This window comes from Osmerus eperlanus, chromosome 24, assembly GCF_963692335.1.
Source record: "Osmerus eperlanus chromosome 24, fOsmEpe2.1, whole genome shotgun sequence".
NCBI lineage: Eukaryota > Metazoa > Chordata > Actinopteri > Osmeriformes > Osmeridae > Osmerus > Osmerus eperlanus.
The window spans coordinates 6,202,628-6,229,339 of NC_085041.1; the positions used below are offsets into that span (position 1 = coordinate 6,202,628).

The 26,712-nt window shown below is 48.4% G+C and overlaps 1 protein-coding gene across 2 annotated transcripts; it reads left to right on the top strand.

The window, feature by feature from the left end:
- si:ch1073-396h14.1 (disintegrin and metalloproteinase domain-containing protein 10) lies at positions 1-25,996 on the top strand. Of its 2 annotated transcripts, XR_009928359.1 has the most exons (16): positions 1-116; positions 1,594-1,735; positions 1,890-2,008; positions 2,218-2,433; positions 7,872-7,957; positions 8,858-8,980; positions 11,953-12,045; positions 12,316-12,484; positions 17,659-17,822; positions 20,136-20,307; positions 20,447-20,591; positions 20,910-21,093; positions 21,761-21,860; positions 22,282-22,502; positions 23,515-23,718; positions 23,823-25,996. XR_009928359.1 is itself a non-coding variant. In XM_062450316.1 (15 exons), the coding sequence occupies exons 1-15, from the start codon at positions 65-67 to the stop codon at positions 23,614-23,616; spliced, it is 2,088 nt and encodes a 695-aa protein (XP_062306300.1). In that variant the 5' UTR covers positions 1-64; the 3' UTR covers positions 23,617-25,996. The 2 variants fall into 2 exon arrangements, 1 of the variants encoding a protein (XP_062306300.1); XM_062450316.1 differs by having other exon boundaries at positions 23,515-25,996.
- Positions 25,997-26,712: the final 716 nt, after the last annotated feature.

Sequence of the window (26,712 nt, forward strand, 5' to 3'; positions counted from 1 at the left end):
AGAGGGAGAGAGAGGGAGAGAGAGAGGGGTAGAGAGAGGAGTAGAGAGAGAGGGAGAGACCATCATGTCGCTTCTCCCGTGCCGCTTGTTGTGTTTGCTGGTCTTCTTCCATGCAGGTAGATACACTTCACCTTTACGCCATCTGACATTGGACACCGCTAGCGTTGGGGTTGGGGTTGCCAGTGTTGGGGTTTAACTGCCAAGCCAGTGTTGGGGTCTGAGTTAGGGTTCATGCTGTGTTGAAAATGTGACTGTTGAGCTATGTGGGAGTGTGACGATGGGATCGTCATGCCGGCGATGTGCTGGGGTTGTGACGTACAGGAGGCCGGTGTTGAGCAGGGGGGCTCTGATGTTGTTTTGGACGTGTGTTGGAGATGTGAGATGTGGCCCGTGGCTGGTGGGCGGGGGGGTGTTGACGGGATGGGATGTGATGGTCGGGGATCTCTGGGGCTGTCGCTGTCCTTTCAGGTGGCTTCCCTTCCCTCTCCTTTTCCTCTGCCCTCTTCGGCCTCTGCTAGACTCCTCCCCCTCTTCTCCTCTACCCTACCACCCGCTCTTTCCCCCTTTGCTACTCCCCCTCCTCCCCTCTTCTCCTCCCACCCTTCACCCATTCCCCCAACATCTCCTACCCCCTCCTCCCATCTTCCTCTCTGTCTTTCCTCCCCCTTCCCTCCCAAGCCCTTGCCCCCTCTTGGCCCCGCCCCCTTGGCCCCGCCCCCACTCTCACCACCTCCCCCTCCTCGCCTATTTCTCCCTTCCCTCTCCTGTCAGCCCAGCTGGGACCTGTCAAACGGATAGTAGATCTGTCTAAACCTGCCCTCCGGTATGCTTGGACCACCACATGGACATATCCTCTGAACACGGTCGACAAAGCCACTTCAGGATCTCTCCAATCACACGACGAGATTGCAAACGACATCGGTGTCGGCTGAGGCAGAGATTGCTCATGTGCGTTTGGGGAAGGGGGTGTTTCTGCGTCTGTGATGCGGTGTTCAGTTTGACTATTTGCGATTACCCAGAGGAAGTGAAACCAGCAATGTTGTCTATAAACAGCAGCGGTGACCTCCACGGGATAAGCCTAGTCAAGTCATCGTGTGTGGTAGTCTTGTCCTCAGGCGACCCTTGCAGCCATCTTGCTGGTTCATCACACACGGTGAACACACATGGCAAATTACAGTCATCTGTTATCCATTCAAGTGATATGAAGGCCAGCCAAGCATTTCACAAGTACTCATTAGAGCCCTGGATGGTGCTGAACTCGATTAATACTAAGCAAACAAGAGTCTGGACCCGTAGGTTGGGAGGATACCATCCCAATCTTGTTTGCACTCTTTTCCCAAATGTTTGTACATAAAAAGAGATGATAATATGTATTACAATAAACCAAGAACTCTCACTTCTGATTACGATTTGGAGTTATGACTGTTCCCCCCTAACGAGACACTAACCTTGACAAATGCGATAGTCTGGCAGAGTCTCTTGGGAGCCCCCTGGGGGTCGGGGCCTGGGATTACAGCTCGTTTGTCTTCTCGTGGTCTGCGACCTCCTGAGGGGAGACGTTAACAACAGAGGATTCCCTTGGTCCACCACTAGGGGCAGTGTCAGGCCTCAGCCCGTTTCTCAGGCGTTACGAGGGCCTGTCCTACGACAGAGAGGAGGTCCACCGGAGACACCAGCGAGTCAGGCGGGAGACACGGCACCAGACCCTGCAGCTCGACTTCCCAGCCTTCAACAGGTGTGTGTGTGTGTGTCCTTGCGTGAGTCTTTAAACACTTGCTGAGAGATTGCCTCTCATTTTAAGCCGGCACGCTTACACACCGATGACGCCCCGAAGCACAGCTAGTCAGTCGAATGAAGCGCACCCGGTGTGTGACGTCGCCTCTCCTCAGGGTGTTCCGTCTGCGTCTGAGGAGGGATACCGGTGCGTTCTCGGAGGGCTTCGCCGTGGAGTTGGAGAGCGGGCCGACCTCGGCTGACCTGTCTCACGTCTACTCAGGACATCTGGAAGGTGTGCATGGCGCGAGATGACCTTCTCCCTGTTTGTCTGTCGGTTTGTCTGTTTGTCCACCATTCATCCACCCACCCCGCTGTCCAGTGATCCGTCAATTCTTTCATCCATCCAGCCGTCCATGCATCTATCTAGCCATCCTTCTAGAGTATGCAGCCATCCATGAATCCTTCCGTCCGTCCCCCATTATGCCCCCTCTGTGTTTCCAGATGAGAGGGGCTCCTCGTGCAGAGGCTCCGTGCTGCAGGGCCAGTTTGAAGGCTTCATCAACACAGCTGGAGGGACCTACCACGTGGAGCCTGCTGAGAGATACACCGGCCAGCCACCCCTGGACCAGCCCCACACCAACCAACCCCACTTAGACCAGCCCCTCGCCAACCAACCCCGACTGAACCATTCTATCATCTACCACATCGATGACCTGGGTGAGAGACACACTTCCTAAAAATAAATAGAACAGAGGAAAGTATTTTCTGTCAAACTGGATGCTGGGATGGGCATTTGTTCAATTTGTTCTCAAGGATGGGCATTTGTTCATTTAGAATTCATTCATTAATCTTGAATGTGGCGTGGGGTATTGAGGGTGTGGCAGTCTCTGAGGCAACAGTGTAAGTGGCTCTGGGTCAACCATCCGGTCTCACCCTCAGCTCAACAGAGCTGAAGGGGTTAAAGCCTCACAGCCGGGTCTGGTTACAGATCTGTGTGTGTGTGTGTGTGCGCGCGCGGGGGGGTACGAGGACTGGGGCTTTGAGCTCCAGCCAAAGAAAAGACAAACCTGAGATGTTGTGCTCGACCGGGAGAAGAGGAGGAGGGGAGGGGGGGAGGAGGAGAGGAGGGGGGAGGAGGACGGGAAAGGGAGGAGTAGGAGGTGGAGGAGTATGATAGAGATCGAGGGGAGTAAGGGGGTCTAGAAGAGGGGAGCGTAGCAGGAAGAGGAGAAAAGGAGGCAGAGAGGCGGGAGAACAGGAGAGGAGAGCGGCAGGAAGGAAGGAAGGAAGGAAGGAAGGAGGGGAGAGGGGGTGCAGGTACAGGAGGAGGAGGAGGGAGGAAGACCAGTGTCACAGGATCAGGTTCGGAGCACATTTGAGTTGGTTCCCACAGCGACTCCTTAGGACCCGATGCAGGAGGCCTGCAAGATCGCCTGTCAGGCGGGCTCCGGAGACCTGACCAGGTGGCATTCATTGGAGCCGTCATCCTGTTTGAAATTGGTCTGTGCGTGAGTGTGTGTTTGTGTGTCCGCCTGTGTGTGTTTCGGCTTTAAAAGAAGTTCCCGGAAAGCAGTTTGCTGGAAGAATAATGTGCAAGGCGAGCCAAGACACACCCCCTCCCTTCCTAAGCAACTCCCTCTCTCTCTCTCTCTCTCTCTCTCTTTCTCCCTCTCTCTTACTCTTTCTCGCTCTATCATTCTCCCTTAAAACAACCTTTCCACAACTGTACTTTATGAGGTTCGTTCACGCTCATGTCCTGTGCTTGGCAGTGGATGAGCAGGAATTTCAGATGTGTGCCGTGCGATTTCTCCCTCTGAAAACGTTTGGTGTCTTATGTCTTGATAAAGCCATGAACAATCAGTGAAATCTATCCACCAGAACCTGAGTTAATGGGTCCATTTATAGATGTACTGCCCGTTGTTCTGGTCTATTTATTTCCACTTCCTGTGGTTGTAGTCTGAGGTCCTGAGGTTGTGTAATTATTCAGAGACAGACTGTCCTATCATAACGGTCACGTGTGCTTTTACGACTTTTGAATCCGGGATGATCATTGGAATTCCCTTTCTGGCTTTTGTTTTTTTTGGCTTGTTTTTGTTTTCACTGGAAGGTCATGTGACAGCAGGAGGAGGGTTGTGTTACCGTGCATGAGGTCAGAACCAGTGCAGGCCCATCATCTCTTCACAACGCTTCCCAGATCTAAGAGTTTCCCTGCAACTCACAACTACAACTTCCGCTGTTGTGTAAGACAGCTCACCAGTACTGGTGTGATCTGTGGGTATCCCTCTCTTTTGTTCAACTCATCTTCTCTCTCTCTCTCTCTCTCTCCCTCTCTCTCTCTCTCTCTCTCTCTCTCTCTCTCTCTCTCTCTCTCTTTCTCTCTCTGCACCTGGAGGTCCAACCCTCCATAGTGTATACACACCGTCTCAGATTCAAGAGTTTGGCAGATGTCCTTATCCAGAGATAATAACATCAAGCTTCTTCAAGTCAAATAGATGAAGATGACACTGTAACGTTGGGCAATTTCATTTGGATGGGCATAAGGATTAAGGAAATAATAAAGTAGGGGTGAGAGTCTGATGAACTAGTGGTTCGAATGAATAACCACTAGTTCATCAGACTCTCACAATAATAAACATGTCCTTCTTTGGTTTAACGTTTTTCCCGCACACATTCTGCCAAACCAACCCAAGCGACAGCTTTGGCTTGGAACACAGGTATCAATCTGCAGATGAACTAATCCACAGTTTCATAGTGAAACCTCATTCGGTTTAGCAATGCATCCCACAAGCAAAGGTTCATCCTCATGTGCACAACATCTCCACCTGATAGTCTTCTTCTACAGTTCTCCGGTCAGATGACCCACTGCTGTGTTTGTGTCTGTCCCGGGTTGAGGAGCAGAACATTTTGGCTTCACTGAAAGGTGACCATGCTGTGCTACGCTGAAAGAAGAAAAGCAGACGCTCCGGTTTCACAATACCAGAGTGAGCATAGTCTGTCTGTGTCTGTGTGTGTGTGTCAGTGCCCTGTAGTTACACAAGGTCACATGACCTCTCTTTTGAAGTAACACCATATAGCCCATGTGAGATAAAGGTAACTATAGGGCAGTTCACATGCTTCCCTGCCGCAGACACACACACACTCTCTCACGCACACACACACACGCATGCTGTTTCTGCTTCCTGCCCAGTGTGCCACCACAGAGATTTCACCCTTAGAAATACACACGCACCGCCTCATGTCCTAAACCTCCATGTTATCATAACATGTAGGACATTAGTATGGGTGAAAAGTCAGCCCGCATTGTCACAGCTCTCTAAATATTCAACCCATGTGGTTTGAGTTACGCAATACCTTTTTTATTTGTGACCAATAAACCATGTATGTGGAGCTTGACAGTCTTGTAAGTAGGCCTGTTAAGAATGGCTGCCATTTTTTCTGATTGCCTGTAAATGAGTGGAAACACCTGCAGAAAACCTACACTTTCCAGATGTGAGGCATCAGCTCTTTACTAATTAACTCTTTAGTTTGATGTGCTCACATTGTTGTCGATCCTTGCCAGCCTTTCTCCACACATTGCCCTGTATCACCGTGAAAGCCAGGATTAGGGCGGAATAGGTTTCAACCCTAAAACAACTCAAAGAATCACATATTGAGGTAAGGCCAAATATTATAACTGTCTAGCAGCTCTAGAAGGGCATCACGGTCTGGTGGGAATGTACTTGTGTTGTGGGGGTGAGGGTGGTTTAGAGGAAAGTGGTTTTAATTCTTCTTCGAGTAAGGGAAGCTAAATCCATACAGTTTACTGGTCTGGTGGGGACCAAGGTGGTCTGTGAGAGGGTAGTCTCAGCCAGATCATTGTAACTCCAGGAAACCCTCCAATGAGACTTAGCCAAAAAACTCAGTTAAAGTGTTTCTAATGAAAAACATGACTGCTGTGGGTTGGCCTGGGCATGACTACAGCAAGCCAGGCCCAGTTCGGTGATACAGTTTGGCAGGGAAGGCTTGTAGACACAGCTCTGGCTGAGCGACCCGCAAACCTCTCCAGCATGTGCTCACCTCTGTCATGTAGACCCTCAGTTCAAGGCAGAGCCTGGCTCTGAAACCCACGGAGGGAGAGCAGGGAGTATAGCGGAAAGGAGGGAAGTAGAGAGGGAGGGAAGGAGGGAGGGAGAGGTCTGGAAATAATTCTGTCAATGGGTCAACTCCCGGTGGTTACATCCCTAACCCTCTGGCCACACCCCGTCCATCTATAGGAGCGAGCCCCTGCCTCTCATTGGCTCTCTGCTTCCCCGGCGTATGGTGTGACCGTGTCGTGCGTTTGTCAGAAATGCAGTGAGCTCATCCAGATGGGTCAGAATGGCCAACATCCAGTCCCTCCTCCCCCATTACGTTCTCTTTACAGTCTCGCTATATCTCTCTCGCCCTCCCTTTCTCTTTTTCTCTCTCACTCTCTCACTTTCTCTGTAGCACTCTGCACTCTGTCAACTGGCAACTCTTTCTTGTACTGTGTATTTGGGTCAGAAAGACGCCCTGGTTTTGCTGTGCTCTGATTAGTGTCGGGCAATTACATGTGAATCAGATTATGTCACAAGATGCCTTTGTGGGTTTTAGAAGTTTTATAAAAAATAAAAATAAATTATGGACTGGACATTAATTAAGGCCTTTCTGCAAAGTTTTGCTTAATACTTTTAGGCTAAGCCGGATCTTGTATTGTGTGCAGCATAGGGGGATTTTATAGTGAATAATCCCACAGAAAATCTTTGATTCTGGTTTGAGGATTTACCTGGTTATCTGAGGGGCGTGTGTTTGTGTGTGTGTGTGTGGGGGGTGGGATTGGGGGGGGTTGGGGTGATGGGGTTGGGGGAGGGTGTGCATGCTCAGTGCACTTGAGGACACAAATAGACAAGTTCAGAGCCACAAGCAGGGAGGTTTCTTTAGTGTGTAAATATTGTTCATCCACATTATTTCCGAGAACAAGCCTACTGTGTGTCTATTGAATTTTGGTTAGACCATTAACACACGATGGGGGAGGCAATCCATATCAGTTTTGATATCTGTTTCTTTCTTTTTGGGGATCTGATGTTTTTTCAATCAAAATACATCCAATGTTGGTTGGTTTTGTCTAGAATAAATTCCTTTTGTCGCAGTCTGTGAGACGTTGGTTCTGCTGGCAGTAATGGCCATTTCAGAAGCGTGTCTCACCGGCCAGTGGCCACACTGCGCGCATTCTTTATAGACAGTACAAAGTTCAAGCCATGAACTCCATGGTCTCTACGGAAGCTGTTGCAGAACAGGGAGCTGCACAGTCCTCTTAGCTGCCTTAAGAAGCCCTGACTGCACAGACCCAAATATCACACCACAGTCCACAAGCCGATCCGTGCGACAGAATGTCTCCCCTGACACTTGTTACTCCATGGTTTCAACATCACAAACGTGTCTGTGTGTGTGTGTCTGTGTGTATAAGTGTGTGTGTGTGTGTATGTAAATGTGTGTGTGTCTAATGACCTTGGTCTTTTACTGCGACTTGATAAGAAGGGAACCTGGTCTTGAGCCTTTTGAACTAATGGCAGCAATAAGGAACTGAAACACAGCTTGCTGTGACATGGGACAGATACTCTAATGTGGGCCTACGCACTGTTACAACACCACAAACAAACACAAACAGGATGTAGTCCCTACCTTCCGCCAAAGATGGCACGCCGTCAATAGTGTGTGAGGTAAATAGACCTACTCATCCAGCACAAACACGCCAATAAGAACACAAACACATAACACGCAAACATCACCCCTGTCCCCCATCCGGCCAAACAGATACAAATGCACACACTCTTCCGTTCCTCCACAAACAACAAGGGACTAATGGTCCACCATTGTTTACCTACCCAGTGGGTACACACACACACATACCATTGTTTACCTGTCCAGTGGGTACAGACACACACACACATACACATGGTGTATTATACAACCAATGAGACTTTCACATCCTTCTAGGTCACAGTGCGCTGAGCGCAGGAAAGGCCACTGGCACACACAAAAGAGCTGATTTCAAAATGAATGTGGAGTACTAAATGTTTCTTTTAAACCAGTGTTGTTTCCATATTAGAAATTGGTGGTTTGTATACACTTAGACTGTGTGTGTGTGTAATCTCCAGATGTGTCAGCTGTAAGAAGCAGCCATGATGGATTCTGTGGTTCGGAACTTCTCCATTACTTTTCTCAGAACCTACAACCAGACCAGGTAGGACAGGCCAGACACCCCCTCATGTGCTACACACATGCGCGCTTGTGCGCACGCACACTCACTCACACACACACACACACACACATTCTCACACTCACATACATGCGCACGCACCTGTTCTCACACAATCGCACACACATGCACATTCCGTAAAGAAGTGAAGCAAATACTCCAGACTAAACAAAACACATGATTCTGATTTGTCAAAAGGACACACAGCATCCATGGACCCTTGTTACTCAAAACATTTCTCGTGGGCACAAAAACCCTAATCTTAAAAAAAGCATTTGACGCATTCATGGGGCAAACATGACATGGCATTGTCTTGTTTCAGCTGGTTTGTATAGTAACTTTATTTAATTAGGAAAACAGCAGGTCTAGTTTATGTGCCAGAACAACATACAATATGTTCCCCTTTGCTATGAAAACCCAACCCATTGTCTCACAAGCATGTTTAATCTGGGACCACTATAGAAAGGTGTTTCTCTGTCAAAGGCTGCATTCCCGCAAACCCACACCTCACTTCCGGGGTTTCTAATGTGTGTGCTTCCATAATGATGGTCAAAACAGATGTATGAAGACATATCCATCCCATACCCTGTCTCTCTAGGGACCATCCCCAAGGCCACCTCTCTTAGTGCGTGTGTTCGTGTGTGTGGGTGTGTCAGAGTGGCACACAATGTCTTTAGGTCTGTAAAGAATGGTGGTTTTTCAATTTTTGGTTCTCCCACATTTTTGCAGCTATTAGCATATCTTATAAATATCAAACACAGCTTGATAATCGACCTGTGGATGACTTAATTCAATTATTTATGTTATTTCTTAGAATGAGTCCTGGTGGTCTTCAGTATGGCTGTCTAGTAACTGTTGCAAGTGTTGTTTCTGTGACCTTCACAGGGGGCGCCATCGTCCAGGTCCCGGAGAGAGGTGGACCAATACAAAACCAGCTGTCTTCTTCATTTCCATGCCGACCACTTGTACTACAAGAAGTTTCGCAGCGTCGATGCCGTAGTGGCTCAGGTGACTGATTGGTCGACAAAGAGGGGAACGTGCTAGGGTTCATTTCGATAGGCCAAGAGGCAACATAGCTTGCATCACTTGTCTTAAAGTAACACTGGGAGGATGGAAAATATTTTCCTTGTTCATAGAATGTATCGACTCAGGTAGATCTCAACACGCTACTGTTTCAACAGGCGGCTTCCTTGAAAACCTGGTATATTGTACGACACCATCACGTCTGTTACGTAACTTCTGTGTGTCAGAGATAAGACCTCAGGACTTGCCTACGGCCATAGTACCCTCCTCTGTTTACCGATGCTGATTTAGGATGAGGTGTTCTGATCTGGAGATGTCCGGGGGTGACATCTGGACAACAGTTCACCAACCCTGTGTTTGGGGACACTCTTCCCCACCAGGTGGTCCATTGTCCAAGTCAAATTCTTTCATCGGTCGTTTGCATAGATCACACAAGGTAACACTGGGCATTTTGAGTGTTGAGTGTTAAAACAGCTTGCCACTGTGAACCTTTATGGACTCGCATATACCCAATGTTTCTCTCCTCCATCTTAACTGTTCCGTTTCTTCGCAAATTTGTGGCAAAGTTGTGTAAAAAATACATTGGGTTTCTGATGCTGTTGCTGTTTGTTGGGGCGACACCCCCAAGTCAAAGATTTTTGAACCTTGGTCGACACTGAGTGGTTTAGTGAGTGCACTGCTAAAGCGTTGTAAATGTGAGTGATTCAGCAATTTTGATAGTTAGAAGTCATGTAATGGACAGGCAACATTCCCACATTCTGATAGGCAATCTTGATTTGTTTTGTTGTGCGGCAATATCTGGGCTAGGAAAACTAGCCATCAACAGAAGATGAAAAGTTTAGCTTTCCTTCCAAAATGTACCAGAAAATCCCATTTACAGAGGTCACTGAACCGCAAACGAAAAACATCACCATGGAATGTTCCATGCATGACATAACTCAGGGGCAGTGAAACCATGTTACTAGAAATGCAGAGGAATTGCAACTAGTTAGATAAGTCACATGATGGAGAATGCTTCAATGAAATAAATACGTTTTATTGAAATCCATCTTTTTAACTTGGGCTAAAAATGTGCATTGTTTGCATTGAGGTTTGCATTGTGGTTAGACACGTTCAGTCAAAAACACCAAAGTCCTTGCAAAATGTCATGAATTGCAGAACTCCATCCCAAACCACCCTGTTCCATCCTTCCTACCTCAAAGGCAAACCCCCTCAGAACCACACAGCTTAGGGTAAGATTAAGAAAAGCACGGTACCACTTGCAGGGCATACAGTTACATTATGGGGGACAGCCAAAGCTGTTTGCCAAGAGTGCCAGTCATCAGAGCTACTTCACTTCCACACATGTCCATGGGTATATCCTTGTTGAGCTGTGAGGGACAGTAGGCCCCCAGAGAACCCAAACGTCTTGAGGTCCTGGAGCCTGGGGCCTGGGGCCTGGAGCCTGGGGCCTGGAGCCTGGGGCCTGGAGCCTGGAGCCTGAAAAGGCTCAGGCAGCATGGTTACCATCTCCTTCCTCCTCTCCAACAGGCTTCTGCTTTGTACTAACTGGAGCGCTGCCCCAACCCTGACACTGTCACAACCAGGCCATGTCCAAAGTGATTATAGCATCAACAAAGGCTGCCAAGATTTCCACTGCCAAGGTGGCTGATGTGAACATTGTGTAGCAGTGTCTTTGCCTCTGCTCCATTTCACTCCACAAAGTTGTTCCCTTTTTCAGGACATTCTGAAATAAGACAAAGCATTAGGACTTCCTACGCTGGGCCAAAGGGTGTTGGCTATGTGCTCTCAGAGTAAAGGACATTGGAGGGAACAACGTTTTAGAACAAGATACAGGCCAAGGCATGTCTTCTCGAGGACAGAGGTCTCAGAGGTTTCTACTCATTCCTTCCTTCCTGTCTGTCTGTCTGTCTGCCTGCCTGCCTGCCTGCTTGATAAGGATTTAAGCGTCTGATTATGTGGAAACAGACCAGGATTGAACAATGACACATTTGGTGAGGGTTCAGATCAGATGTGGTAGTGGGACAAAGGTATCTCACATCTTCATGAGGAAAGTGACGATGTTGTGACACTCTACAGAGGGATTGTTTGATTGTGATCATAGGAAAAGCTTCAGAAGAAAATGTGTTCTTGGTTCTTGACGGGTGTTCAATAAGGTTCATTTTGGATATATTCTGAAGAATGTCCTGCCCTTGTTGTGTCCGATCCTCATCTTTATTTTTAAATGTAACATTGCTTAATAGTACAATGATGTCTGAGGGTAGGTGCTGTTGTGGCAGGTGTGGCTGTCTTCCAGACGGACACTGTTTCCCCACTCCGTGAACGTCACTTTTATTGACATCTGTATCCTCTTTAAGTCTTTATCTACTCTTTAAATAGCTTTTTGTTCATCCAGGTCCTGTTCTGTCCAGTCCTGTTCCTACTTCACCCCATCTGACCACTCCCCCACCTGACCCAACCTGTCTGACCTGGTGCAGCAGAACATGTTCCTCCACGTCCACATCCTCAGAATGATTTCCATTCTGCGTAGATGTTCTAAGTACATACTCTGGTGTCCGGCCAGATTCTTTATTTTTAAATAAACACAGATGATGCAGGTGTGGCATGTGCTGTTGTCGGCCTACGATGACCTCTTCCCTCCTGTCTCCCATCTACTGTCCTTGAGGGGGGGGGCACTGACATTTAAAAAAAAAAATGTATTTGTTCTGAGCATGTGACTGGTATGCACGTGCCCAAGGCACTCAGTCCCCACCCCGCCACACAAACTTTAAGTATGCCTGGATGAAACAACCTTGTTGGAAGGTTACACTGATGGCACAATAACAACATTGGGGACGTGAAAAAAATAAAAATACACTTTCTACCAATGAATGATCTCGTTTTTGTGTGATGATATATTTTTATTTCATTAATATTACATTTAATAGTCAAACTGATCTGTGTGTGTCCTTGTACAGATTGCCACCTACATCCAAGCGGTGAACGACATCTACGACAAGGTGGAGTTTGACAAGATCGAGCTGATCAACTTCAAAGTGAAATCCCTCAGAGTAAGAACTCCTGGAACAGCCCCTCAGTCTCAAATTCATTTCTGATTTCTGATAATACCACCTTTATCCTTGCAGACGCACCCGTTTCAATGAGCCGTCATCTCAATATGTCTCCCTGAGAAGGAGGGGGGGGGGCGTTAGTGCCTTGGATACATATACAAAAATGTAACAGCTGATGTCAGCAGATGCTGGATGTGTCTGGAAGGGTCACGTCTGGGACGGGGGGGCTGCCGTGTGGTGACGTGGTGGTCTCTGTGTGTGTCCCCTCAGGTGGACAAGGAGGAAGATGACACCAACCCCCTGCACAAGCTCTTCCTGGGCCCGGAGAAACTTCTGAGTCTGTACTCGGATCGGAACTGGGGGAACTACTGCCTGTCCTACCTGCTCACCAACAGGGACTACAGTGGGGTTCTGGGGCTGGCCTGGGAGGGCAAGGCAGGTGAGACACCAGGGCTGGGGAGAGAGGCGTGGGACACACACACACACACACATCCTGGATCTGTCATTAAAATTGCTGAGGACCTGTGTGTCTGGATGTTCATCCACCAGGCCTCCTCCGTGCTGCTCTGCATGTAGAGCTTCTGAAACCAACCTGGCAACACACATTATCTAGGATCATTGTCCGGATCTAGACTTGTTTGTTCTATTCTGGGACAAAAGTTCAAACATACCTTCAGCAACAAAACAAACACCCATAATACGATGATATTTATTTTGGCAGTTTGATTTTCCAAGAAGACAGAGTTCCAAATAGTTTTTTTTGACCTAGTTGTGGAAGCGACCTCTCTCTGTTGTTGTGACGATCCTGGCTGGAACGCCGCGGAAGAGCTACAGTGTCTCGGTTAAACCCAAGGAACATTTACATTGTCCCCAGACGAGCAGCCAGAGGGACATTTCAGTATGTCACCGTGCTTCTCAGTGCTCTTGGTGACAAAGGGTTCTCTGTGGTGATTCGGTTGTTGTGGAGTTTGGGGGAGGGGTGATGGGGGAGGCAGGTGGTGGGAAGCGGGATGGGGGTGGGGTGAGGGGGGGGGGGGGTTCCCGCAGTGGGCGTTGTTTCCTGGGCGTTTCCATCCCTGTCAGCTGAGGGGCCTGCGATTGGCTGTTCAGGGGGGCGTGGGAGAGGACTGTGATGGTGACATGTGACCACAAAGCGTTGAACCATGGACCCCCCCCCCCCCCAGACGTCTTCAGAAACCTATAGAGGCGGACCGCATTCCTAAGCGTGTTAACTATGGTGAGGACACAGGAGCGCAGACACACACAGTGTTACACACACACACTCATACACATGCACACGGACAAACAGAGAAGACATTGGCACAAAGCGGACCCTTAACATCCGTAACATTGCTGTGACTTTGAACAACTCAAAGACCATGTGACATGGCTTACAATATGAAAAGACCTAAACGTTAGCTCTCAATTGGGGTTCGACCTCACCGAGACAGACAGAAAGTCATAGGGACACAGGCTATATGATAACATGGTTTAAACCATAGCACGCACGCCCCCATAATCCGGACTGTGGCCAGGATAGTGAGAGGAGGCAGCCTGAACCCAGTGACATGGTGCTAAACTCAAAGACCCGGGTGGTGGACCCAGTCAACCTTGATGGTGGACCCATCGCTCACTCCACCTCCTTTCTCATCCTTCCCTCTCCTGTGATCTCATGTCTCTCTCTATCTCTCTGTCTTTCTCTCTCTCTTTCTTTGTCTCCCTCTCTCTGTGTCTGTCTGTTCTCTCTTGTTCTCTTTCACTCTCTGTTCTCTCAGTTTCTCTGTATTTTTTCTTTCTGGCCAGCTTTTTCCCCTACCTGTATCTGTATTTCTCTCCCTCTCTCTCTCTCTCTCTCTCTCTCTCTCTCTCTCTCTCTCTCTCTCTCTCTCTCTCTCTCTCTCTCTCTCTCTCTCTCTCTCTCTCTCTGCTGCTGTATTCCTCTTTCTTTTTCTATATGTCTCTCTGTCAGTGGAGTGGGGGAGGGGTACAGGCCTTCCACCCTGCCTTTCACCGCCTCCCCCACATTCCTAAACGGGAGTGCAGAGGAAGCAATCAGATTGATGAAGCCACAGCAGAGTGCTCTCTGAGTAGAAGTGCGCAGCACTTTAAACAGAAGTCTCAGAATCAGATTACACTGGCACAGTGTTTTTGGTATATGTTTCTGACTGTAACTGGTCAACCTCTTGGGTGGGGCCTCTTCATATGACAGGAAAGCTATCAATTGACCCTTCGCCCATGGCGACGTGAGAAAATAAAGGAGTTCCAGTTTGTTTCTTGTGAAGTCTGTTCTGTCTGCTGTAGCTAGCTTCTGAGTCTTGTTGCTGTGTTGTTGCAGTGCCGGGCAGAGAGCCAGGCGGCAAACCTGTCTACATATGACATTTTATTTGTTGCTTTTATAAATGTCAATTGATTTGTTACAAACAGTCAACACTGCATGTCCTTGGGGCGTGAGCCACACACCTGCCACATTTCAACTTCATACAATGCCTGGTTCTTGAAATAATCAAGCCACAGACACACCTACACACATATTCCTGGAATTATTGCTACATATTACATGCTGTACCTCCACAAGGATATATTGAAACAAATTCAAACAGATTCACAAACCGACACACTTTTGCACATTCACCATTGTTACACCCATCCACACCCCCCCCACACCCCCCCCCCCCCACACACACACACACACACACACTGTCCCTCTGCTGACAATGAACCCACTGGATTGGTTTTCTTGGAGATAAAGCTAGCAGGTTGCTGTCTGGAACTGTACCAAACATCTCTGGCTCCGCAGCCAGTCACCAGGACCAAAACAACTCTGAGCTCAACGGAAAAACAGCTGATATGGACCCTAGCCCTGGCCCAAGCCAAAACATCCAAGAGAGAATTGCCCCATGTAGCCTACTCTTGTCGGCAACGGTCAGCCTCTCTGACGTCCACACCTCGGACAACACAGTTGTTGTTGTTGTTGTTGTTGTGTTGTTGTTCGATAGGCAGTGCGGCTTTGAGTAAATAAATGGCTGACCACAAAGCTCCTCCTCCCCCTATCTGTTGCCTGGACAACCTCTATGAAGAGAGCACCAATCAGAACCCAATATCCACTCTTGTTTGTTACGGTGAGAGCATGGGAAGGTTTGTTTGTTTGTTGTTACGGTGTTTGTTGGCTGCTATGGTGTCTGTTGGCTGCTATGGTGTTAGCATTACTTTAGGGAGTTTTTCTGGTAGTGTGTGTTTGGCGTGCATGTAGGGAGGTGTGCATGGGTGTGCACATGTCTGTCTGTTTGTGTGTGGACATTATTGCGTGCGCATATGGACACAGGGAGTCAGGTGGCTGAGCGGTGAGGGAATCGGGCTAGTAATCCGAAGGTTGCCAGTTCGATTCCCGGTCAAGCCAACTGACGTTGTGTCCTTGGGCAAGGCACTTCACCCTACTTGCCTCGGGGGAATGTCCCTGTACTTACTGTAAGTCGCTCTGGATAAGAGCGTCTGCTAAATGACTAAATGTAAATGTAATGTTTGTGTCTGTGTCCAAGTTGGTGCACGTGTGTGTTTGAGGAGGCCAATACAACCAACCATTCATTGGTTCTCTTTGTTTGGTGTGGCCTGTTTAGGCAGAGCCCCCAGTTTGGACTGGATCCACACAACTGACCCCAGAGCCAGGATCTTTCTAGGAACCCCAGCTCCCCTAACAGGCCTTCTGGGCGGGCCCTTCGAGGTCATCTGGAAGAACTAGTTTATTTATTTTTTCTTTGTTTACCTTGAACACATCTCCTGGTGTTGATTGGCTGGCTGGCTGGGTTGTAGTCCCACCCCCTGATTTTTGGATTGTTTAATTTCCTTTCCGCGAGTCGGACTCTTGGAAAATCTCAAAGAGCCGGGATTCTGAGAAACTCTATCATGTGGTAGGGAAATACCGGGAGAGGGTCGCACTTTGTGAACACACAGTAACTAACCGTCAGCCTGGCAAGAGACTGGATGGAACTGAATAGAACTGCACTGCAGGGATTAGACATGTTTTGGCTCCAAACCTCTATCTTGTTAAGGTTGACAGTTGGCAGGACGTCAATCCCTCCCCTGGCTTGCCTCCGCCCACAGCCTGCAAGGAAAACAACCAATAGGTTGAACCAATAGAACAGTAGGGGGTGTGTGTGGTGTGTCACTCAATACCCCCTTACTCCCCCACAACAAACACTTGTTTTCCCAAAAACCTTGTACAGGGTAATGCCGCTAAGGTATTGTGCAAGCATCTGTTACATAAAGGCACATGACCGTGAGGCGGAGCCCACCCCCTAAAGCGGACAAGGGCAGGCAGGGTTACATCATGGACGACATCATGACTTGGGAATCTTCCCCGTGGGCATGGTGGTGATGATGATGGTGAAAAGAGGTCGATGGTGATGATGATGATGACTTCTGAACATTCTTTCCTTCCGATAAACATGATCTCCACTGTCAGTCTCCATCCCTTGATTACCGCTACTGCCCTGGGAATCTACTACCAGTCTTCTAAACAGATTCTACCAAGACTGTGTGGGTAAGCCAGACTCACCACTGACTCACAGATCCACTGATAGGCCCCTATCATACATCACCCCTGACTCAACGTCAGCACCGCCAATCCAGTCGTCTGGTAATCCACCATTCATCTTCACAGTCTGACCAATGGGACGGCCCCTTTCTGGTTCCGGCCTCTCCCAGCAAGGGCCCTATATCACTTGGGTTCTTAAAACGGGTCCACTGTGGGGGTGTGGAGGGGGGAGGGGCTTACGTAACCCAGCACGCTGCAGGAGGCCAGCTGAAGGCTTCACGAGGTGTACCAGGCAGTCCTGTGGTGACCTGTCTGTCTGCCTGTCTGTCTGCCTGTCTGCCTGTCTGTCTGCCTGTCTGTCTGTCTGTCTGTCTGCCTGTCTGTCTGCCTGTCTGCCTGTCTGTCTGCCTGTCTGTCTGTCTGTCTGTCTGCCTGTCTGTCTGCCTGTCTGTCTGCCTGTCTGTCTGCCTGTCTGTCTGCCTGTCTGTCTGTCTGGCCTATGCTTGTCTGTCTGCCTGTCTGTCTGTCTGCCTGTCTGTCTGTCTGCCTGTCTGTCTGTCTGGCCTATGCTTGTCTGTCTGTGTTCCTGTCTGTCCCGCTGCATGTCATACCTGCATGCTTGCCAGTGTGTACACCTATTCTGTATGGGCCCAAGGGTGTCAACACAGACCCTTGAAAACAGTATGTGGCCTAAATGCGGGCAGGCGGGCAAAATTTGTTATGTAACCCAGAGTAAAAAGAGGTTAGACATTACATTTAGCAGACGCTCTTATGCAGAGCGACTTACAGTAGTAAGTACAGGGACATTCCCTCGAGGCAAGTAGGGTGAAGCGCCTTGCCCAAGGACACAACGTCATTTCGCACAGCCCGAAATCAAACCGGCAACCTTCTGATTACTAGCCCGATTCCCTAACCGCTCAGCCATCAGACCTAGACAAATATTTACAAGGTTGTCGGACTTGGTCATTAGGTCTGATCTCTGTTCTGTAGAGGACTGTATTTAACGTCCGGGGTCTAGTGATGTGCACATGACAGTGATTAACCATGAAGAGTCTTACCTCCATCTGCTCCCCCTCCCTCAGGGAACTGGGGCGGGATTTGTTCCCAACACACCACCATGCGAAACGGACTGAACAGCAGCCTGAACACGGGACTGATCACGTTGCAGAACTACGGCTACCACCTGCCCGCCGGACACGTCCAGCTCACCTTGGCTCACGAGCTGGGTCACAGTTTGGGAGCTCCGGTTAGTACAGTACCACCTCTCTACCCACTAACCCTACCCACTACCCTCCTACCCACTAACCCTACCCTTCTGTCCACTACCTTCCTACCTACTAAACCTACCTTTCTACCCAGTACCTTCCTTCCCACTCCTACCCTCCTACCCACTAACCCTAACCTCTTATCCATCCCTACCCCTTCATACTTCTAACTTTGATTGTTCAAATGTATTGTTAAAATACCGAATTGTTCACTCGAACAAATTTCAACTGTTTTCATGGCAGAACTGTAAATCGTGACTGATCTGAATACCTAGTCTACTGACAATGACTGAGCACCCTGACAGATCTGGTTTAGTTTACATTCCTGGTTGCAGAACACACAAATGCACACATATGTTGCATTTATCCAGAACAAATTGTGAACGATTTCCTGCGTGTGCCTCCCACAGACATAGTTCATATTGAGCATGTACTACAGACAGCATTTAGTTCCGATCTCACAGACTATTTTGATGAGCTGCCATAAAAGGAGACTTACGTCTCCACACTACAGATGTTGTCTGTCCATCTTCAATCGGTTTATGCAACCAGCTTCCATCACGCACATACATACACACACACACAGTCACACACACGCATACGCACATGCATACACTTTCCCCTACAGAACCACCACCAGGACCACCTGTGACCTTTCTCCCACTGACTTAAATGCCAACAACCCCCCCCCCCCCCCCCACCCCCACATCCTCCCCCCCGCCCGCCCATGCCTCACCCCTACCCCAAAGAGGCCTCACCAGCATGGGTATTAACACCTCCATGGGTTGAGAGGCGCGGGGAGGGGGGGGGGCTCCCTAGGCGTTCCTGGCGACATTAGTTCTGCTGCTGTATGTCAGCCTGCGGCCCTCCACCGTAAACGAAACGGCACATTGGCATGGCCTGCGGCGGACAGGCTCGGCCCCCTCTGACCGGGCCGAGGAGGGGCGGGGCGTGATGGGGTGAGGGGAGGAGAGGGAACGGGGCCATCCCAGCAGCCGACGGCTCCACCTGTGATTTAGGAGTTTGGGGTGGGGGTGGGGGTGGTGATGGGGGCGGGGGCGTGGGGGCTGTGGGATAGAGTTGCTCTGCACCTTTAGCCTACTTCTCATTGGACGCCACGGACAGACTGAAGCCATGCCACGCTCAGTGACTCTCCGGTCCTCACAGGGTGTGCTGAGGCCGAAAGAGAGAGGGAAGAGAAGGATACAAGGGAGAGGGAGGAAGTCAGGAGAGAGGGGGAGAGGGAGAGAGGGAGAGGGCTTATCATCCCCCTCCCCACCTCCCCGTACTCGCTTCAAAGTGGTTCACCTCACTCCCTCGGACCTTGCTCCTTTCATTTGATTCGACGGAATCCAAACAAACTCCCCAGTGTCTCTCTCCTGCCGATTAGTACAATCGTCTTGTTTTGTTTGTGGTGAGCAGAGACGTAGTTCCGTGTAGGCCAGGAGATGGCTTTAGGTTGGGCCTGCTATCTGCTCCATGTCCTTGCTGCCAGTTCCGTGTTGTGAGAACATTTACATTTAGTCATTTAGCAGACGCTCTTATCCAGAGCGACTTACAGTAAGTACAGGGACATTCCCCCGAGGCAAGTAGGGTGAAGTGCCTTGCCCAAGGACACAACGTCATTTGACACAGCCGGGCATCGAACTGGCAACCTTCAGATTACTAGCCCTCTTCCCTAACCGCTCAGCCACCTGACTCCCTAACATGGTGGCTCTCCCTTCAGATCCTCTGGTATAGGCGACTCAGTATTTACCCTTGGCCTGTCATGACCCTGATAAAGTTAACCAAACTCTATCTGAATCCAACAGTAAAAGTGAATGCACTTGTGGTTAAGAGGGGAAATAAACTCTTTGATTCAGCAGAACTTACTACAAGTGGATGACCTATGGACTCAAATCCAGTGAATGCCAGTTCTTTGTATAAAGTGCATCAATTGATGGCTTTATTTTAATCCGGTTATAGATCATTTCGTGGGCAATATTGATGTTGGCCACATCATTGGGCTAGTTGGCCAAATATGATTTCTTACTGTGTCAGCAATACACTAAGAGGAGTCCCTTGCTGCCCCAAAAGCTGCAAAGCATCATGGTAGCTGAACATTTGTCGATTTTTGCCAACAACCTTGCGAAATAAGATGTCCTCTTTCGACACATTTCTTTTTTTGAAAGAAACAAAGAAACAAAGTTGGTTTTCGCGTCATTTTATCACATATTCTGCGTGTCAGAGTGTTCTTCTGTGCTGTGATGTCGTGTTGCGTATTCAGATGTTCTGTATCCGTGTCTGTTCCCCAGCATGACGAGGGTTCTAACTGCGGGAACCTGGGTTCAACAGGAGGGAAAGGCCGGTTCCTCATGTTCTCTCAAGCCACCAACGAGGTGTTGGAGAACAATAACAGGTTATCTCCCTGCAGCATCAAACACATCAGCAAGATTCTCCAACTCAAGAAGGACAATTGCTTTGTGGGTGAGTCTGTCTGTCTGTCTGTCTGTCTGTCCATTAGTTCTGTCGGTCGGTCTGTCTGTCTGTGTCTATACGAACTGTCCGTATCTCAAAAAGCAACCTAGAGGTTAAACCTGTGTGTGTGTGTGTGTTCCTTCGACAGTCAGTGACAATCCCATCTGTGGGAACCATCTAGTGCAGGAGGGGGAGGAGTGCGATGTGGGGCACAATGACACAGACCCCTGCTGCTACAGCAACCTGGAGGCGGCCGGGGTGCAGTGTCGTCTCAAACCAAACAAAGTGTGCAGGTAACTTAACTGTTACATGCAGAGAACACATAATGAGTCCTGAGGCCTCAAAGTGCTCCTCATCATGCCTAGAAGAATGTCTGATAGTAGGTAGAACCATGGAGGTGATGGTTGGAGGACCATGGAGGGCATGTAGGGGAAGACCATTGAAGTGGTGTTAGCAGAATCCGATTTCCACATCGGATTCTGAGCATTTCTGTGGTTGACGTTGAGGAGCCAGTTACCCCCTGTATTGGTATTCAATTCAAAACAACATTCCAGAGGCACATTCTAGAATTGTTATTTAAGTGTGTGTGTGTGTGTGTGTGTGTGTGTCAGTCCCAGCCAGGGCCCGTGCTGTGCTCCAGAGTGTGTGTTCAGGCCCCCTGGGCAGGGCTGTGAGGAGGAATCAGACTGCAAGGAGAAGAGCATGTGTTCCGGTGTCTCTGCCATGTGCCCCAAGCCCAAGGCCAGGCCCGACTTGGCCCTCTGTAGCCTGGGCACACGAGTCTGCGTGAACGGGGTGAGTGCTAAGGGTGGAGGTGACGTAGGGGCATGGAGGTTGCCATGGGGGCTGGGGCTTTGGGGCTGGGGTTGAGGTCTGAGGCTTGGGGAGATGCTGGGGGTGAGGGTCAGACCTTCACTTTCCTAAACCCCTGCTCTTTGAGCTCCTGTCAGAAGGAGCCATATCTTCTTTCAACTTGCACCCATATTCTCCGAGACCATGACTGAATTTCTCCAGTTGTGTTTATGATGATGAATGACTCTCCGATAGGGAATTTAGTCCTACAAAAACAACTGGAAAACATTTTCACTGTAAAGCCTGAATCTATGTCTCTCCTGGGGGCATGCTAGGGTTTGCCTGAAATTCAAGAACTGGGCCAAAAATCTGTTCTCCCACCACACCCCCACAGATCATATGAATAAACACAAAACAGTGTTTTCTAAGAACGAGTTAGGATCTGGAAGAAGTTAGCTGGATGTCTCAGTCCTGCTGTTTGACTTCATTTCACTTCACACCATGAATAACCGTGTTGCTACATCCCAGCCTAATCTCTCTCTCCTCTTCTCTTCGCCCCTCTCTCATCCATCCCTCACACACGCTCTCCCTCTCTCACTCCATCTCTGTGTGTCTCTTCTTCTCCAACTCTCCCAATGTTTCGACGCTCCCTTCTTCTTCTCCTCCCCAGACGTGTGCGGCGTCTCTGTGTCTGAAACACGGCCTGGAGCAGTGCGACTGTCCGGGAGACTCCATGAAAGAGAAATGCCACATGTGTTGCCAGCAACCCGGTAACGCCCCCCCCCCCACACACACACACACACACACATCCCCACCCCCGCCATCCATTCCTCAATCCTTCCATCCCTTCCTCCATCCCTCTGTCCCACTGTGGAATGTGTTTATGATAGACGACAAACAGACTGTGTCAATTTGCGTTCAGATTCACCTCATGCTCTAAGTAGTCTGTGCAAAAAAAAACGAGGCCGTTTCCCCAGTGACAAAGATCTGACCTGTAGTGTTCTCTCTAAACTTCAGCATCCCCCACACTCACAAATCCAGGAGCCATTGTTGGATGCACCACGTCTTAAACATGAAAACATTGTCGTTCATCAACTCTGAAGGAGGATTTACAAAATGTACACCTTTGTCAGATACAGATACAGAGATGGAAAAGTCCGAATACACAAAGATATTCTTTTCCTTCCTCAGAAAAGCCAAAGACCTGTGCCAGCACCATCTCCTCGGTCCTGTCTCGTCAGTTCCAGGGCAAGAGGGTGGCTCTGGTTGCCGGGGCGCCGTGCTCGTCCAATCAGGGCTTCTGTGACATGTTCCAGCTGTGTCGCCTGCTGGATGCCGATGGTCCTATCGCCCGTCTGAAGAACTCCTTCCTCCACCTGAACGACTACGAGGACTTGGCGGACTGGATGAAGGTCAGTTTGGGGGGGCCACATGATCAAAAACCGATTTATCGATCAAGAGATCAAAACAAATATACGGTCGAAGGGGTCTAAAGGTCTGGAGGTCTAGAGATCAATGGTCTGACGATTTAAATTCCCATGACTCCAAAGGTTTGAGAGTGTAGTGTCTACGGCTGATATAAGTGCCTAGGGATCTTTGGTCTCGGGAATGAGTCAAGGTTTTAGAGTTAGCATTCTAGATGTTGGCATGGAATAAGGCCTGAGTGCCTCACTCCATAAGGGTGTGGACTGCTTTCCCGCCACACATTAGCATAGCAACACGTGTCTCAGGACTGCATGCACAGCTTCCTGCATGAGGGCCTTATCCCTCAGGTGCCCCCGGCTCACTTTGCTTTGAGGTATGGTTAAGCAGGAGAGCATGGAGAATCGGGAATGCCCACTGGGGTGAGGAGGTGCCCCATGGGTCATGCTCCAGCCAGAGTTATGTAGACCTCCACCCCGATCAGATGTCTGTTTGTCCCTCGGACACGACCTGACCTACACAGCTCAGTCAATCTTTCTATTTATGATTTATTGATGTACCTTTGCTGCAAAGGGGATACTCTCACCAAGATGGAAATGTGTTCAAATGGGGCACCTGTCCAAGATGGCAGCAATTGTTAACGCCGTCTGTTCCTCTGTAATTAGTGCTATGGTCTGCTGAGGCCTGCTCCAGAGTTCACGCAGGCATGAACCTATTAGGAGCATGTCCTTATACAAGCCTTGTTGAGAGTCTTGCGGTAAAGGCTAGCCAAGGGGATGACGTCAACAGGCTCTGATATGTCAACAATGGTCAGCGTAAGCCCTATCAGTGTTAAGGACTACTGTAACACACTACTGAGCTTCTGCCCTATTGAGGTGTTTGATTGAACTTCTTTTGGGAAAGTTCCGTTGGTTTCGTGTTTAAATATATGAATCAGGAGCACCATAAGTCTGTGTTGTGTGTGGGGTAATTGTGCTTGACCCAAGGCTGGTTGTGTTGCAGGCATACTGGTGGGCAATCCTCTTGGTCATCCTGGTGGTGTCAGGGGTGATGGGCATCATCATCTGTGTGTTTGGACGTGCTCTGGACATGGGTGACCCCTGACCCCTCACCCCTCACCCGTGACCTGACCTCCCTATTTGATGAGGTCATGAGAGCACTTGCACATTGGAGGACAAGACTGATGGCTTCACAGCAGTGCCGATGGTCGGGATTCAACCAAAGAAAGATGCCATCAGTTAGTGTGCTGTCACACTTCATATCTGGTCAACGTTGGTGTCCTGATAGACTCCTTCCTTTCTCAACAATAGGGTTCATTGTGCAGGAGAAGTTGGAAATGTGAACAACCCCAGAATGTGAATATTGGCTGGATTGATTTTAAGACTGTGCTGATCTGCGGTAGGTTCCGAAGCTCCTGGGACATTCTCCTGACACCTGTCCGAAGACTGACACACCCAGGTGCTTCTGACAGGCTAAATGCATTTACGATAACACAACCCTCTTACAGTGTCAATTGTCGGTCCATACATCAACACTCAGGAACCCTTTAAGCCCTACTCCCCTTTCCCCTGAACCACACACGTACACACACACATATATACATAGATATATACACACACAGACACACACACAGAAACCCCATGCACGTGTTTTGGAAAATGCGCTGGGGTTGCCACGTGTGTTTCTTTGACCCTCCTGTGGGTGGAGGGTGTCCTCATTTAGAGGCAGCTGTCCACAGAAAGCTTGTTGGGTTAGGGTTAGGGTTCCCCTCCATCTCCCCTGCATCCAGCCCACGGATATCCGCTAAAGTGTCGTAGGTATGTCATAGGTATTTGAACTTGAGGGCTAATTTCAGTTTTGACTATGGTCCAGGTTACCACTTCAGAGAGAAGGGGTTGTCTGAAGACCCTGGAGGAGAAGCGTCCAGTCCAGGCTCAGGCTCATGTTGGTTTCATGATTCTACATTGTTTGGTGCACCTTAAGAACCGTCTGAATGTGGGTTTTGGTGTAGCCCGACTAGCGTAGCGACGTGTAGACTGTGGATAGGAAGTAGAGGCTATGAGATGTGGGTATTCTCAGCCTGGCCTGAGACAGCTCAAGCAAGGCTGCTCATGTTTTTTCCGATTGCTTAGACACAACATTTACAAATAACACACAGTTAAACCTGACCCTCAAGGAGCAAAACAGCAGCCCAGATCTGGACAACTATAAGCACATTCTCAGCCTCACAATATTTGCTAAATACTACACACAGTGTTTAGCTAATCACGAAACACACTTTTCTACATTAGATAAAGAAATATAAGATGATGTCACTTACAGTAAGCAATCGGAAAAGAATTATGATTTGATGCAGATATGACTGTGAGAACACCCAGTTCCTGTCACATGACAAAGAGACCAGTCTAGGTTTGTTTGGATGTGCGGCACACTGAAGCCCTTTTTTTATAAACCTTGCAAGAGTTCGTCTTACTGTTTTCTTGGTTAGGAAACATGACATGGTAGCCTTTTTACTGTGAATAAATATTCAAATATATTAAAATAGTCTCATCGTTTTGGACAGAACCCCTCATAAAAGTAAAAATGTATACAACGATCAGTAAGTGGTTGAATCTATGTGAGTGGCCTGACTGAACTAGCTTTCTGCAACACAAACAATAGACATGCCCACATGTAGCACTCATCAAAACACAGTCAATCAACCTAGAAATATTGCTAATTTTTATTTTGGTATACTGAAATATATTTACATTTAAGTGTATATACAGAAATATGTACTTTTCATCATAAGGTAAAAACATACAATATTTTTCTGTTCTACCAATGAATGAATAGCTGGAGTGATATGTACACAATATGGACCTCCAGGTAAGCAACTGGTTAAGTAACCCTTTCCTCTGTTTTCAGTGCAAAAATATTACATTTCCACTTCATTAAAAGTCTGAATAAAATTCATACAAATGAATGAGTCACAGAGTCACATGATCGCAGTACCAATCTCTATATCATTTGTTCAGTATTTAACCCACCAAGTGCTTTCAACAATAGAATCTGCAATGAAGAACAAAAGAACTATCAATTCTCAGTGTCTGCCATAGTTCACAGTGCAGAGTCTGTTGATATACAGTACGCTGTCATGTTGTACTTCTTTCAATGGCATTAGGTGCCCTCCAACAAACCACAATTAAACAAAACTTCCTTCTCGACACCAAATGAAACATATTTGGTTTACATACAGCAGAACCTATTGATAGGTAGAAAATATACTGTACCAGGAAAATACTTAGTATTAATAACAGCTTTGTAGTAACACATAGTAGATCTTAGATAACTGACTGATATCAGTTATTACCGCAAATGCCACAACTACATTTGTTACTTAAAAAAAAAAAAAAAGTAGAAAAACTCCTTGCATTGCTGCTCAAGTGCTTGAATAGGTCACAGTTATTGGAATAATGTGCAACTCAGATCTTACTGATACCAATGGTGTCATGTTCCATGTCCGAAACATGTACTTAAACTACAACAATCAACATCAAACAAACTAAATAACATAAAAAAAACACATTGGTTTAGACACAACATTCATTTGCAACAGCATGCATGTGTTGTTGTGTGGCGACCATCTTTAAGGCACACATAGTCTGATCCTGCAGCCACGCATGGTACTGAGGACGACATGGTGAATGCTCAGTCTGGAGAGGGAAGACAACCCACAGGGCCTCTGCGGGCCCCCTGGTGCCCCACTGCCCCCAAACACCACGGCAACCACCACCACTTCTACAGGTGTCCACCTCCAGGAGTAACGGACCAAGTGGTCTTCATCCGCTTTGGGGGAAAGTATGGTTTGATCTGATCAACCCCTTGGCCGACCATGTACTGTGTCGAATCAATATTAACCTTCACCTGTGCATGTTTTCTTTCTACAACTTCTGTTTGGACACTAAGCTCAGCTAAAAAAATAAAAAAAAACAGATATGGAATTGTTTCTAAACGTTCTGAATGGAATCACTTAAGAAAGAGATGCGAGGGTTGCATCTTCCCCACAGCTCTCCCAGGTGTTTGATGGGACAGGGCCGGATGTCTGCAGAGGGCGGGCACAAGCTGGACTCTGCCTGGCTTCAGTAGGATCTGTGGGCTTCTGTCAACCGCAACCTCCACATCTTATACAGTTGCCACCACTTAGTTACAGTAACGTGA

Excerpts from the sequence above, each read along its gene's own strand:
- si:ch1073-396h14.1 (XM_062450316.1), top strand. The coding sequence starts at position 65 with ATGTCGCTTCTCCCGTGCCGCTTGTTGTGTTTGCTGGTCTTCTTCCAT. Across the intron at positions 20,592-20,909 it reads AAACCAAACAAAGTGTGCAG|TCCCAGCCAGGGCCCGTGCT; the intron begins GTAACTTAACTG and ends TGTGTGTGTCAG. Across the intron at positions 22,503-23,514 it reads ACTTGGCGGACTGGATGAAG|GCATACTGGTGGGCAATCCT; the intron begins GTCAGTTTGGGG and ends GTTGTGTTGCAG.